Source organism: Cornus florida, unplaced genomic scaffold (assembly GCF_030987335.1).
Source record: "Cornus florida cultivar Cherokee Brave unplaced genomic scaffold, ASM3098733v1 CherokeeBrave_3.0.0_Hap2_Chr04, whole genome shotgun sequence".
NCBI classification, from domain to species: domain Eukaryota; kingdom Viridiplantae; phylum Streptophyta; class Magnoliopsida; order Cornales; family Cornaceae; genus Cornus; species Cornus florida.
In genome coordinates this window covers 59,812,884-59,827,466 of record NW_026775574.1, presented here as the reverse complement: position 1 = coordinate 59,827,466, position 14,583 = coordinate 59,812,884, and the positions used below count along the sequence as shown (strand labels likewise).

The 14,583-nt window shown below is 43.2% G+C and overlaps 2 protein-coding genes across 2 annotated transcripts in view; both read left to right on the top strand.

Moving 5' to 3' along the window:
• The first annotated feature begins 2,781 nt into the window (after window positions 1–2,781).
• On the top strand, window positions 2,782–4,445 carry LOC132305020 (uncharacterized). Its single transcript, XM_059802706.1, has 3 exons — window positions 2,782–3,065; window positions 3,290–4,011; window positions 4,258–4,445. The coding sequence occupies exons 1-3, from the start codon at window positions 2,782–2,784 to the stop codon at window positions 4,443–4,445; spliced, it is 1,194 nt and encodes a 397-aa protein (XP_059658689.1).
• A 9,254-nt stretch (window positions 4,446–13,699) lies between these two features.
• Window positions 13,700–14,583, top strand: part of LOC132303341 (coiled-coil domain-containing protein SCD2-like) — a 40,892-nt gene continuing 40,008 nt past the window's right edge. Inside the window, exon 1 of the mRNA XM_059800567.1 lies at window positions 13,700–14,324. Coding sequence (XP_059656550.1) covers window positions 13,959–14,324 — 366 coding nt within the window. The 5' untranslated portion in view covers window positions 13,700–13,958. The remainder of the gene's footprint in view (window positions 14,325–14,583) is intronic.

The following is a 14,583-nucleotide window of genomic DNA, read 5'->3' as shown; positions in this document are numbered from 1 at the left end:
CCCATGCCATACTCCCAGGAAAAGCTCGAACGACCTTCAACAAAAGGGTACCTGTACCAGAAACCGACACAGGTGGGCAGGTAGAGGTTGGCCACCTATCCTATTCTTATGGTTTAATCAATTACTTCTTCATAATGCTAAAAACAAATTAGGATTCATGTTGGAAATAATAAAAAATCTAGGATTTAGAAGCATAAGAATAAGAGTTGTCTTTCGATTATCTTCTTTTAAAAATGAAACTCTTTTTGAATCACTATGGAATAAAATTGGAAAATCATTTCTATTTTGATCATTTTTTTTTTCTCCCGTTTTTGAATTGTATTGAATCTATTTTCAATTTTAGAATGAACCGCAACCTTATAAAACTTTTTTCCTTACTTCCATTTTAACTCATTAGATTCAGTAGTAGGTTCATTCACATAGTATCTTAAATGAATTTGATTCTCTTTGATCAGTGAACAAAGACCGAAGAAGCAAGAATCAACAAAGGCAAGCCCCTTCACATCCATTTCTGGGCATAGCAAGTCAAGAAAATGACTACTTCCTGGCTCCAGGCACAAAATCCTCAAACCATCCTTCGAAAAGGCAAGGACTTCCTTTATTTGGACATCACCTCAACCATCCCCCATAAACTTCATGCAATAGCAAACCCGGGAACGCCCTAACTCTATAGTGCTTCCGTTTCAAGCTCAGCGTTCCCTTTTTTCGGATACTAAGCGAGCCTCATCTCTTCGATCTGGTGCTTACTTTCCATTAATCCCATCTCCATCCTCAATCATGCAGCTCCTGTGTTTCCCCTTTCCTTCTTTGTTGCGGTTATCTGTCAGTTGTGATCTTCACTGTTTGGTGTCGGGTGTTCTCTACTTCTTTCTCCTTTCTTGCTATCCCTTTTGTTTTTGAGTCCTTTTATTGGTAAGCGTGATCCGTTGGACATAAATTCAATTTTTCAATTTTTTGGATTCCGTGGAATTTATTTTTCTCATTCCTGGTGGTATCAAGATGCCAGTATGTCGGGATATCTTATCTGTCTCTCCCAGAAAATGGATATCTCTAGAAAAGATTTTAAGTTCAATTTTTTTTTTTTTTTTTTTTTATTATTATTTTTTTTTCTCTCCACTCGCACCAACCCGCCTACTCGGCTTCTTGTATTGGAAGCGATTTGTGTTGATTTTCCAATTTTATTCCATAGTGATTCAAAAAAAGTTTCATTTTTGAATGAAGTTCCACGACATAATTCTTATTATTAATAGTTTACCCAAGAGTTGTTGAGGATACCAAAATGACCCGGGTTTGGAGTGATCCACATTGCATAGGATGGGTCGGGTGTGGACGAACGGGATGAAGCCAGTTCGCGCCGTATGGGCCCAGGTCCATAAAGCCATTTCAGAAGCCCATGATAAAATGAGAGAAATCAAGTCCAGCCAAAGGAGAACAAGATAGGACCAGCTCAGTGGAGGTTGTAACCGTCTATAAATAAAAGGGATTGAGAGGGAAAAAGGGGTTTAAAAAAATCATTGAGGGTGTAAAGTTTCTCTCTCTACAATTAGGGAAAAATTCTTTGTACTTTCAATTGGCGCCGTCTATGGGAAGAACGGGAAGGATTGATTGATATCATTCCAGATCGGACTGATTCAACGCATTCTGCGAGGAAGACGACTAATCTGTGAAAGCTGAATCAACATTGGTGATAATACGATTTGTCTTGACGAGTCCAGATCCGATTGATTTCGGAAAATTGGCGTCCAATCCAAGCAGATCAGATCCGTGCTTGATCCGGCGAACTGCGCGGTTGTGATCTATTGTGGTTACTGAATCTGGCCAGTAGTGGACTGAATTCGGCAAGCATAAGTTCAGATCTGGTGTGCGCGCGTTAGCGGAACTCCGATTTGATCAAGAAGCCTGCAGTTGATGACTTTGCTCCGATCTGGAATGATGATCGGAGAGGCGAACCCGAATTCTTTGGAGAACGGCCAGCAGACAAAGCTCGATGAGCTAATGAACATGATCGATGCTTTGAGGAAAGAAAATGCAGAGTTACGAGCTGGAATGGAACATCGAGAGGCTCCTGCAATTTCGAGGCCGCTTCCTGAAGGAGAGGGAGCTTTACCATCCGAAGCTGATCATCAAGGTGATCCAGAAGACGTCAATCGTGATGGTCAACGTCGTGATGAAGGTATAATCGGTAATCTACCTCCGAATGTCGGCCGAGTAGAGGATCGGGAAGGATCTGTTCGTCTAGAACCGCATCACAAACGGATTATGAGGGAGGAAGCACCGGCGTATGAACATCGGATTACGTCACCATGGCGGAGTGAATTTGCGGAGGATAGGTCGTTCGATCCGCCATACCGACCTTCATTAGCAACAGTTGATTACCATAGCTCGGAAAGGAGATCTGCCGATCGAGGATTTCCGTTACGGTTTTCAAGAGAAAACGAAGCACTGCGTTCCTCAGCAAGGACGGTCGCATCGCCGTTCACTGATGAAATTCTGAACGCGCCGAATCCGAAGAAGTTTTCCATGCCGATCTTCATTCTGTTTGACGAAACAACCGATCCGGTCGATCACATATACCATATTCAGTTGAAAATGGCTTTGAATACTAATAATGATCCTTTGATGTGCAAGTGTTTCCCTACGAGCTTGGCTGGACCAGCTCTCAATTGGTTCAAGAATCTGGCTCAAGGCTCAATCGTCAGTTTCCAGGACTTATGTGATTAGTTCAAAAGCCAGTATTACGGGAATAAGTGTTCGGCTAAGGATGTATCGAGCCTTTTTACAATGAAGCAGCATGAGGATGAGCGGCTCCAAGCTTTTCTCACCCAGTTCAACCTCGTTAAAAGCATGGTAATGGAGTGTCACCTGTCAACAGCAGTCCAAGCATTTAAACTCGCAATGAACCCGGGGACACCGTTCCATACCAGCTTGGTGGTTAATATGCCAAAGACAATGGACGAGCTGAACGAGAGAGCTGACGGTTTTGTTCGCCTCGAGGAGGAAGAAGCAGCTAATTCAAGGAAGACGTCAATTATTTCGACGGAGGAGAAGTCCAAAGCCAAGATCCGGTAAAAACAAGCTCAACCGTAACGTCACCCCTCATGGAAGGCGGAAAAGAGGCTCAGGGAGGAGGAATCAGTCACTTCACTCCGAGTCACCTTAGCAAGGCTATACCAGGAGAACAAAGATAAGTTTCGTCCTCCTCTGCCAATCAGGCAACCTCTTGAACAGAGGGATCAGACTAAACATTGTGCTTTCCATATGATTTTGGGCATCAGACTAACGAATGCAGGAACCTAAGGAGGCAGGTAGAGATGCTGATCGCAAAGGGGGAGTTTGCAAGCTATGTTCAGGGTCCGGCGCAAGAGCATAACCGCCCGACTGAACAAATCAAGCGGAACCAGAGGCCGAACCAACACAACTCCCAGCCCGTCCGAATTATAAATGCAATTCATGGCCGGCCTGAACAAACGACGGAGTTGCTCAGGACGAGGTTACGCCAGGCCCAGCTGAAAAGAAGAATTGGTAGTGTGCGCGCTTTACACCAGCAGAACACGTCCACGTCGATAAAGTTTGATAAAACGGACCTACTACGCGTTCAGATTCCTCATGAAGATCCACTAGTCGTTAGTCTAACGATTACAGAATGCCTAGTTCGGAGAGTCCTGATTGATCCAGGAAGTAGTGCGAATGTCATGCCCAGGGTGACGTTCGACCGACTGGAGATTGAACCCGAAAAACTCAAACCCACAGGGAATCCGTTGCTCGGATTTGATGGGAAGCAAGTGGAACTCATTGGAATAGTGGAATTGACAGTACAAGCCGCTGAGCGGGTTTTGACTGAAAGTTTCGTGGTAGTGGAAATTTATCCATCATACAACCTCTTGATGGGCAGAGGATGGATTCACAGAATTCAGGGCATTCCGTCAACCTTACATCAAGTGATGCGATGTTTGGGTCCGGATGGGACCAAAGTGATAGATATACACGGGGACCAGGTTGCGGCTAAAGAATGTTATTCAGTAACTTTAAAATCTGCTGGAAAAGGGAAAAATCCTATCCGTTCCGCCATTCTAAAATAGCAATTACAGAACCCTTCTCCCAACAAGGATGGGGGGGAGGAGCCACCAGTTCTGACCACATAACCCCTTCATGAAGTAAAGATTGACCATGAGAAACCAGACCGAACAACAAGGGTGGGCACCAAACTCACTGAAGAAGAGAGACTATAGTTGACTAATTTCCTGATTCGAAATGCAGATGTATTCGCATGGAGCCATTCAGATATGCCAGGGGTAAATCCTGCTGTATCCTTCCATTCCCTCAATGTGGATCTGAACGCAAAGCCAGTGAAGCAGAAGCAGAGAAGATTTGCTCCAGAACAAAACCAGATTATAGCTGAGGAGGTTGATCGGCTGCTTGAAGCCAGATTCATCAGAGAAGTTTAGTACCCGGCCTGGCTCTCTAACGTTGTTGTAGTGCAGAAGAGAATGGGAAATGGAGAGTGTGCATCGACTTCACCTACCTAAACAAAGCCTGCCCAAAGGATAGTTTCCCATTGCCCAGGATTGATCAAATGGTAGATGCCACCACAGGATATGAGCGGTTAACCTTCCTGGATGCTTATTCCGATTATAACCAAATTCCTATGGACCCAGTTGATGAAGAGAAAACTTCATTTGTTACTGAACGAGGGACTTATTGCTATAAAGTCATGCCATTCGGATTAAAAAACGCTGGAGCTACTTATCAGAGGCTGATCAGCAAGATTATTAAGGACCAGATGGGCAGCACTGTCGAGGCTTACATTGATGATATGGTGGTCAAGAGTAAGAAGAAGAGCGATCATTTAGCGCACCTGCAAGATGTGTTCGATGTGTTGCGCCAGTATGGGATGAAGCTTAATCCAGCCAAATGCTCATTCGGTGTAAGCTCCGGTCAATTCCTGGGACATGTGGTCAATCATAGAGGAATTGAGGTCAGCCCAGCACAGGCAGAAGCTTTGATCAGGAATGTAGAGCCGAAGACAATTAAAGAGGTGCAAGCACTCACAGGCAGGATAGCCGCACTGAGCCGGTTTATTTCCAAGCTTTCGGACCGCTGTAAACCTTTCTTTGATACAATACGAGGGCATGGAAGACAAACCTGGGGGGATGAGCAACGGCAGGCACTAACCAGCCTGAAGGAGTACATGCGTAATCCTCCGGTTCTGTCTGCTCCAGAACCGAATGAGAAACTTTTTCTATATCTCAGGGTGTCCAGTATAGCAACCAGTGCCATTCTGATTCATTGTAAAGAGGGCAAGCAGTTCCCGGTGTTTTATGTTAGCAAGACGATGTCTGAACCGGAGAGAAGGTACTCTAGGGCCGAACGAATGATCTTGTCGCTGGTCAACGCAAAAAGGAAGCTTAGACACTATTTTGAATCTCATCCAATCGTCGTTTTAACAACATTCCCTTTGAGAATGATCCTGCACAAACCGGACCTGTCGGGGAGAATGACCAAGTGGGCCATTGAATTGAGTTCATTTGATATCGCGTACGAGCTCAGGACGGCAATCAAAGGTCAAACGGTGGCGGATTTCCTACTTGATTATGATGCTGAAGATACGGTGGACGATTGTAATTGTTCCTGGTGGAAGCTTTTCGTAGACGGCTCCTCGAATCAAATGGGGGCCGGGATTGGAATTCAATTGCAAACACTAGAAGGAACTACGCTGAGCCAAGCGATAAGACTAGAGTTCAACGCGACTAACAATGAGGCAGAATACGAGGCGTTGATAGCTGGGCTGAAGTTGGCTAAAGAATTGAAGATCAAGAATCTGATGGCTTATAGTGATTCACAACTAGTCATTCGACAAGTCAATGGGGACTATGGGGCCAAGGATGAGACTATGGAAGCATACCGAACTGCGGTTCTGCGTGAGGCGAAAGCCTTTGATCAGATTAGGTTTATCCAATTGCCGAGAGAGTATAACGAAGATGCCGACCGCTTGGCTTGTAGTGCATCCAGTTCTAGAGATACTTTAGCTAAGGTCATCCCGGTCGACATACTGATCCAACCTTCCATTTTTGAAGAACTGCCTAATCCGAGCACTCAACATGTTAATGTTATACCATATGAGCCGAGCTGGATTGATCCAATCATGGCTTACATACGTAGTGGTACACTCCCCGAGAGTAAGGACGAGGCAAGAAGAATTAGGTCCAGCGCAGCAAAGTATGCCATTGTGCACGATCAGTTATATAGACGCTCCTTCTCGGGTCCATATTTGAAGTGTGCTACCCCTACAGAAGCTAGACAGATTATACGAACCATTCATGAGGGAGTATGCGGAAATCACTCAGGAGGAAGATCTTTAGCACACAAAGCAATGACACAGGGGTACTTCTGGCCAAACATGGCACGAGATGCAGAAGAATTCTCTAGAAGATGCGATAAATGCCAGAGGTTCGGGTCATTGATACATCAACCACCTGAAGACCTGCACGTAATGGCCACCCCATGGCCTTTCGCGCAGTGAGAGATGGACGTAGTTGGCCCTTTGCCGACTGCAAGATCGCAGAATAAGTACGTTCTGCTAGCTACTGATTACTTCACCAAATGGGTAAAAGCAGAGCCGTACCCTAGTGTCACCCAAACTCAAGTAAGACGCTTCATCTGGAATAATATTATCTGTCGTTTTGGCATACCAAGGTCAATCGTGATGGACAATGGAACCAACCTCGATAGCAAGTAAGTGAGAGAGCTGCTGGAGGAATATGGAATCAATCAGAAGTTAGCAACAGTCAGTCATCCTCAGGCTAATGGTCAAGCCGAAATCACAAACAGGACAATATTTGCTTGTATCAAGAAAAAGCTGGAGAATGAAAAAGGCAAATGGTTAGATGAGCTACCGAACGTCTTGTGGGCTTACAGAACAACCCCAAGACGGCCAACTGGAGAGAGCCCATTCGCTATGGCCTATGGCACCGAGGCAGTGATACTAGTCGAGCATTTGGTTCCAACTGTAAGGAGTTTGGCGTGGGATCAAGAGCAGAATGATAGAATGCTGAGGTTCAATCTTGATTTGTTGGAAGAAAAAAGGGATGCGGCTGCAGTGAGGCTCGCCTCTTATCAACAGACGCTCGTGAATAGCTATAACAAGAAGGTGAGGCACAGGGGTTTCGCTCCTAGCGATCTGGTTCTGAAAAGGAAGGTGGGAATAGTCAAAAAGATGTTCTCCCCATGGGAAGGTCTGTACAGAATAGCAGAAGTCATAGGGAAGGGGGCATACGTCCTAGAAACTATGACAGGAAGGGTAGTCAATAAGCCATGGAATGTTATGTCTCTGAAAAGGTATTACCAGTAAAAGTAGAGTTTAATTTCAAGCATATTGTACGTTCTAAATTGCATGCTTGCAATTGTACGAAATTTCCATGCTTTATAAAAAGCCTCTTCTTTGTTAAAAATCTACACTCTTCCCATTCAGCAAGTTAGTGGCAGCTGGCACTTCAAGCCGAACGCCAAACACTAGCTAAAAAATAAAAAAGCCAAGTGGCAAGAGGCGTTCAAGCCGAGCGCCAGGCATTCAGCAAATTAATAGCAGTTGGCACTTCAAGCCGAACGCCAAACACTTGCTAAAAAATAAAAAAGCTAAGTGGCAAGAGGCGTTCAAGCCCAGCGCCAGGCATCAGCAAATTAGTGGCAGCTGGCACTTCAAGCCGAACGCCAAACACTTGCTAAAAAATAAAAAAGCCAAGTGGCAAGAGGCATTCAAGCCGAGCGCTAGGCATTCAGCAAATTAGTGGCAGTTGGCACTTCAAGCCGAACGCCAAACACTTGCTAAAAAATAAAAAAAGCCAAGTGGCAAGAGGTGTTCAAGCCAAGCGCCAGGCATTCAGCAAATTAGTGGCAGCTGGCACTTCAAGCCGAACGCCAAACACTAGCTAAAAAATAAAAAAGCCAAGTGGCAAGAGGCATTCAAGCCGAGTGCTAGGCATTCAGCAAATTAGTGGCAGCTGGCACTTCAAGCCGAACGCCAAACACTTACTAAAAAATAAAAAGCCAAGTGGCAAGAGGCGTTCAAGCCGAGCGCTAGGCATCAGTAAATTAGTGGCAGCTGGCACTTCAAGCCGAACGCCAAACACTTGCTAAAAAATAAAAAAGCCAAGTGGCAAGAGGCATTCAAGCCGAGCGCCAGGCATTCAGCAAATTAGTGGCAGCTGGCACTTCAAGCCGAACACCAAACACTTACTAAAAAATAAAAAAGCCAAGTGGCAAGAGGCGTTCAAGCCGAGCGCCAGGCATTCAGCAAATTAGTGGCAGCTGGCACTTCAAGCCGAACGCCAAACACTTGCTAAAAAATAAAAAAGCCAAGTGGCAAGAGGCGTTTAAGCCGAGCGCCAGGCATTCAGCAAATTAGTGGCAGCTGGCACTTCAAGCCGAACGCCAAACACTTGCTAAAAAATAAAAAAGCCAAGTGGCAAGAGGCGTTCAAGCCGAGCGCCAGGCATTCAGCAAATTAGTGGCAGTTGGCACTCCAAGCCGAACGCCAAACACTTGCTCACAAATGAGTAAGAAAAGGACAGAATGGTGACATGGCCAAACGTTAAGCACTTGTGAAAATACACTACAAAGCTGGAAATAGAAAACTCAAAAGAGGAAAGGGATGCTGAGCAAAAACATTATCATTCATAACCAAAAAGGTCTCAAGGTACGTAGTACCATACATAAAATAAAAAAAAAAATAAAAAAAAAATAAAAAAAAAACTACTGCTATTGGATATCAGTTCTGATCTTCTCCAAGCTGTGACTTGTCATTTTCGCCACCATCTTCCTCTGGACCATCGAGATTTCCTCCATTCTCACCTGCCCCGTCATCTTTAGAAGGGGAGTCGAGATGAATCACCCCCTCAGCGGGTACAGGTCTGTCGGCAGCAACAGAGGAAGAGGGCACAATGGTAGAAAGAGGAAGAATGTTCAGGGGATGAAAAGGTGGGACAATTCCTGAAGAGGCGACCTCAATGCATTCAATAAAAATGTTCTCAGCTGGGTTGCATGGTGGATTTTGATAATTGTTTGGGGGGTGGATGTCCAGAGAAGCATCTAGTTCATCAGGACCAGCACAAGAGCTTGATTCACCTTCAGGGGGAGAACGGTCAACAAAACCGTCTCTGTACCCTTCAGCATACCGGATGGCACTAGTCCTGGTAAAGCGAGCAAGGAGAGCCCTCATCCCCCCTTCGACTCTGCTGATCATGTTCATCAGGGAAGACCGTTCATTCAGAAGTTTTTCTTGAGAATTCGCATACGATAACCGTTCAGCAATGAATGAGCGCTGAAGGTCTCCCTTTTCGGCTTTGAGAGAGTCCTTTTCTGTCAGAGCTACACTCTTCTCAGTTTTTAAGACGTTAACCTCATCATGAAGAGAATCCCGTTCGGTCTTCAGAGAATCCCGTTCAGCTCTGAGGGAATCCCTCTCGTTTGCCAGACTGTCTTTCTCTGGCTTTAGGTCAGCAACTTCCTTCTCTGAGTCCCTAAGCTTTGACTCCAGTTCAGCAACTCTGACCTCAAGAAGAGTCTCTGCTTCAACAGACCTTTTGAGGCCCATAGAGAGAGACTTAAGTTTTTTATTCAGAGTTTCAATTGTTTTCTGAAAGGTGAACATCCCGAACAGAGTCTGCATGAAGAAAAAGAAATTCAGGTCAGACTAAGTACAAAGGAATCATAACTGAAAAGGAACACAGTTCAGTGGAAGAAGGGTCACCTCCATAGCAGCGGTCGGGAACCGTTGGAACATCTCACCAAAGGACAGTTTGTTCTGGATTTCAAGGTCTTTGGGGGTCCAAAAGCCCTTATAGAAAGCAAACGAGGTGAGGGGTCTTTATATATTGAGTCAGTGGGGCCAATGGTTGATCCATCTTCACGGCTGAGCAAAGGTCGCCATGGAAGAACGGATGGAATTGGACCAGAGGTTCTGGCCGACTCGCCTTCAGGAATGAAGAACCGGGCAGGGGGCGATGGTTCAGTAACCCTGAAGGAAGTCATCCTTATCCTTCGGGTCGGTGGGATATCATTCTGATCATGACCGCCCTCAGGCATTGGCCTTTTTCCCAAACTTTTTTCCAACAGAGCAGCATTAGCTGGCCCCCCATTGTCCTCAGAATTTCCAGCATCCTGAGTGCTTTCTGAAGAAGTGTCGGACGAAATGTTTGATGGCATAATGACGGGGATAGCAGGACGGACTTCAGCAGTATGGCCCACAACAGGGTTCTCAGCATGGGTGAGCTCAAGGGGCGCATCAGCAGAACGGGTTGAGACTTGAGTCGCAGCTGGGGCAGCCACAACTTGCTCTGGGGCAGAGACAGCAGGAAGAGATGATGTGGAAGCAGGTGTAGGTGATGGAACAACGGCAGGAGCGTTAGAAGGGGTGGGAGCAAGACGCCTCCTCCTGCTGAACGATGGGATCTGAATGTTCTCCATTGTAGACCCTAAAGAGAGATATCAGAAAGATTATCAGATGTAAGCAAATCAGTAGCTGAAGGGACATCGTTCAGCACGTTTTCTTGCAAGGTATCTAGCCTAGCCCTGCAGATGCTATAAACTAGTTCATCATGGGGAATTTGAAGGCATCTACAAAGAAAAGTGCAAAAACAGGGAAGACAACTTTCACAGTGGCATTCAGAAGGATGTGTTTTCAGCTTTTTGTAGCCAGAGACAAAACAGGCTCCAAAGGAAGAAGGGATAGGGAAGGAATGGCTGAGCGGAGTCCGCCAATTCCCACCAACCACAATTAAATTCCGCCTCCAACCCTTTTCAAATGAGCTTTTATCAGTGCAGATTGACCGTTTGTCAATAGGAAAGAAGTGATAGTACAAGTCGTTTTGTGAAATCTTGTTAATCCGATAGCAGAGGAGAAGGTCAATAATGTCAAGATTGAGACCCCTGTCACGATTCAAGAGCAGGAGGACTGAAATTACCCTAAGAAAGTTTGGGTTAACTTGCAGGGGGCAGAGCCCCAATTTGTTGAAAGCATAACAAAAGAATGGGTGTACGGGGAACCTAATGACGTTCAAGTGAACGGCAGAGAATAAAACTTCCCCAGGAAGAAGACCCTCACCAGATCTCTCGTCTAAGTTTGTTGGGTAGACTCTAAGAGAAACGTCGCGAGGGATACAATTCTTGGATCGAATGGCATTCAGGTTAGGGGAAGCCATGAAAAAGGGGAAGAGTTCTAGGCAGTAAAGGCGTCTCTTAAGGAGAGGTTTCTTTTTAAAAAAAAAAACTAACCTTGAAAGTTTGTGATGAACTCAGCAACGGCACAGTAGCTAAAAATCGAAAAGGAAGGACTTGCCAGAGAAATTAAAAAGGATCGCCGGAATGTGCAGGAAAGCAACAGGGAGTAGAAGCAAGAGGTAAGAGAGAGGGTGAAGGAGAGAAAGATCAGAATTTATAAAGAGGAGAAGTAAAAGCGACATGGAACTCCAAAGGTCAAGGCAAAAAGTGGCGCTGCAGATCTCGAAACCTGGGTTCTTGTGCCAGCCGTTCGATTCCTCGAGTTATTGCTCCAAGCCGTCAGACCAAGATCGCGTCCTTTCAATAATCTCACCCTCATTAATGAGGAAAGAGATTATTGGGGGCAGATGAGGATACCAAAACGACCCGGGTTTGGAGTGATCCACATTGCATAGGATGGGTCGGGTGTGGACGAACGGGATGAAGCCAGTTCGCGCCGTATGGGCCCAGGTCCATAAAGCCATTTCAGAAGCCCATGATAAAATGAGAGAAATCAAGTCCAGCCAAAGGAGAACAAGATAGGAGTGGAGGTTGTAACCGTCTATAAATAGAAGGGATTGAGAGGGAAAAGGGGTTAAAAAAAATCATTGAGAGTGTAAAGTTTCTCTCTCTACAATTAGGGAAAAATTCTTTATACTTTCAGTTGTTCAACGAATCTGTTGGTTGGAATCACGGGATGGGTAGATGTCACAGATGATGATTTAAAAGTTTTCAATTGAACTTCTTCTTTTAATTGGTCTTTTTGCTTATCCTCTTATCTTGCAAAAACAGAAACTTAGGTAAATGCTTTATAAACATATGTATAAAAAGAACATATTTCATTTAGCTCTTTTATGCCTACTATAACTAGTTATTTTGGTTTTCTACTAGCGGCTTTAACTATAACCTTGGCTCTATTTATTGGTCTGAGCAAAATACGACTTATTTGAAATTAATTCAATGAACAATTCATAGTATTCTATAGTTACTTACCTCGTCAGTTGTCAAATTTTGGTTATTGAGATTTAGGGCAATTCGGATTAATATTTAGGAATAGATATTACCTCTTTTCTAGTCTTGACCCATCTAATGGTACTAAGGTGTATTATAATGACTTGTAAGGTGCATGGATCACATTCTAGCTATGGAAATCACCATGCTGCCCCACACGACCTCAGGTTCGGTTAAGGACCCGGATAATTATTCGGACTCCCGGGTTCGGGTCATTACAAGCCCCACCCCTAGCAAAGCAAAGCAGGTAAAGAGATTGTAAAAACAAGATGCTTACAAGTGTGATGTAGAATTGTAGAAGTTATATTCTTACATGCTTTCCAATGAAGTAATCATATTCGATGTGCACCAAGGGCCTTTTTTGGCCAATGACAAAAAAAAAAAAAAAAAAAAATTAAAATTGGATGTGCCTATCACTTGTGAAACCTTGATTTCTAGCACTAGTGTACAATTATTAATTATAATATAGTAGACATGATTTAGTAATTTACTTTGTTTATGATTACAAATGTACTATGGTCATAAATTCATAATATATTTGATTAATTAAATTAATTCAGTTTTGCTTTTATTTCTTTAAAATCAAACAGGATTTAGGCAATAATTTGAATTTCAAATTTATTATTAAGTTAATCTTTAACAGAATATAAGAATTCTTTTTTTTCTTTAAAGCCCTATATATTTTTACAAGATTTGAGAAAAATAATATCCAAGTATTTTTTTAAGAGGTGTGAACTTTTTACTAGGGTTATTAAAAGTACAACAATATTATAGTGAGGTAAAACTACAAAAGAATGATGAGTTTAAGATACTGGGGGATTTTTGTTAATAAACTTTAAATTGGGAAAAAAAATCCTTTTGAATAAATACAATTGTTGCTTTACTAACATCCTTAATATTAAGATTGTTGCTAACAACTTACTATAATAACTGAAAATAAAAGAATTACAAGTAAACAAGGGAAGAAATGATTGTCAGTTGCCTTATTAGTGCCTCACGCGCTTAATAGATTAGTATCTCCCGCAAACTTTAGAGTGTCATATTTTTTCACTCTCTGCATATACTAATCTAACCACTAACAATTCTTATCTTGAAAAAAAAAAAAAAAAAACATTGAAATGATTGTAATAGTAACAATTAAAATACACATCAATGATTCTTCTTTTTGCATTTTTCCTGGTAATAAATTATTATTTAATTTTTTTAACAACTTGACAATAAATTTATAAGTTTGTTTGTGACACTTGAACTCACTCACCTTTTATTTTTAAAAAAATAGATTGAAATACAAATCTCTTTAAATTTTAATTAAAAATGTGTAATCGTAATTAATGATTACTTATCATTAGTCGATATTACACTTCGTAATTTCTTTCCTAAAATTACATAAATGTCAAAGTCTAGAGTATTAACTTATACCCAACGGTGATGTTATGACCTCTCACAACACCACTGACATAGCATTCATACATACATCTGTACATACATCTCTCTCCCCTCACTCTACTAGAGAGTAGAAAAGCCACAATATCTCCGTCAATCTCTCTCATCACATTCCGAAAATCACAAACATTCTGATCCAATGTCACACTCTGTATACGGAGATCTAGGCCCTGAGAATTTCTAGTATTGTCTCTCATCATTAATTTTTTCTCTCTCTCTCTCTCTCTCTATATATATATATATATATATATATGATGGATCGTAGACGAACTGATAGTCCGGTTTACGCACGCCAGTGGAGCAGCGAATCGAGCGTTACCGCTGGCTCTCCGGCAATGTCGCCGGTGCGTCACCACCACTCGCGGTCGTCGTCCACCACCAGCATTTCCAACATCAAGCGGAATCAGAACTTCGCCGCCAAGGCCGCCGCTCAGCGGCTCGCTCAGGTCATGGCTACTCAGGCGGCCGACAATGATGACGACGAGGACGAGGACGATGAAGATTTAGGGTTTCGATTCGCTGCTCCTCTGCCGCCATCTCTTCCCCGAACAGTCAACGGCAACAACAACAGGCCGGCGATTCCCTCTTCAAAGATCAATAGATCTCCTTCACCAGCAGTAATTTCGATTGTCTTTAGTTTTGCTTCTCACTTCATTTTTAATTATTTGGTTTATTGCAATGAGGTCGAGTTTGAATTCAATTTTCAACAATGATAGTAACAGATTCAAAATTTGGTGCTGCATTCGGTTCTTGACTCTGTTCTTGCGCATTAAGCGGTTTGATGTTGATTGTTTACTGAACTCAAGTTTCAACTATTTGTTCAGTATAATGTAATGATTCTAATGAACGATTCATGTCATAGATCATAGTGTGAAT

Coding starts and splice junctions, on each gene's coding strand:
- LOC132305020 (XM_059802706.1), top strand. CDS start 2,782: ATGAAGCAGCATGAGGATGAGCGGCTCCAAGCTTTTCTCACCCAGTTC. Junction 3,066..3,289: donor AAGTCCAAAGCCAAGATCCG/GTAAAAACAAGC, acceptor TAACGAATGCAG/GAACCTAAGGAGGCAGGTAG. Junction 4,012..4,257: donor CCAGGTTGCGGCTAAAGAAT/GTTATTCAGTAA, acceptor TTCGAAATGCAG/ATGTATTCGCATGGAGCCAT.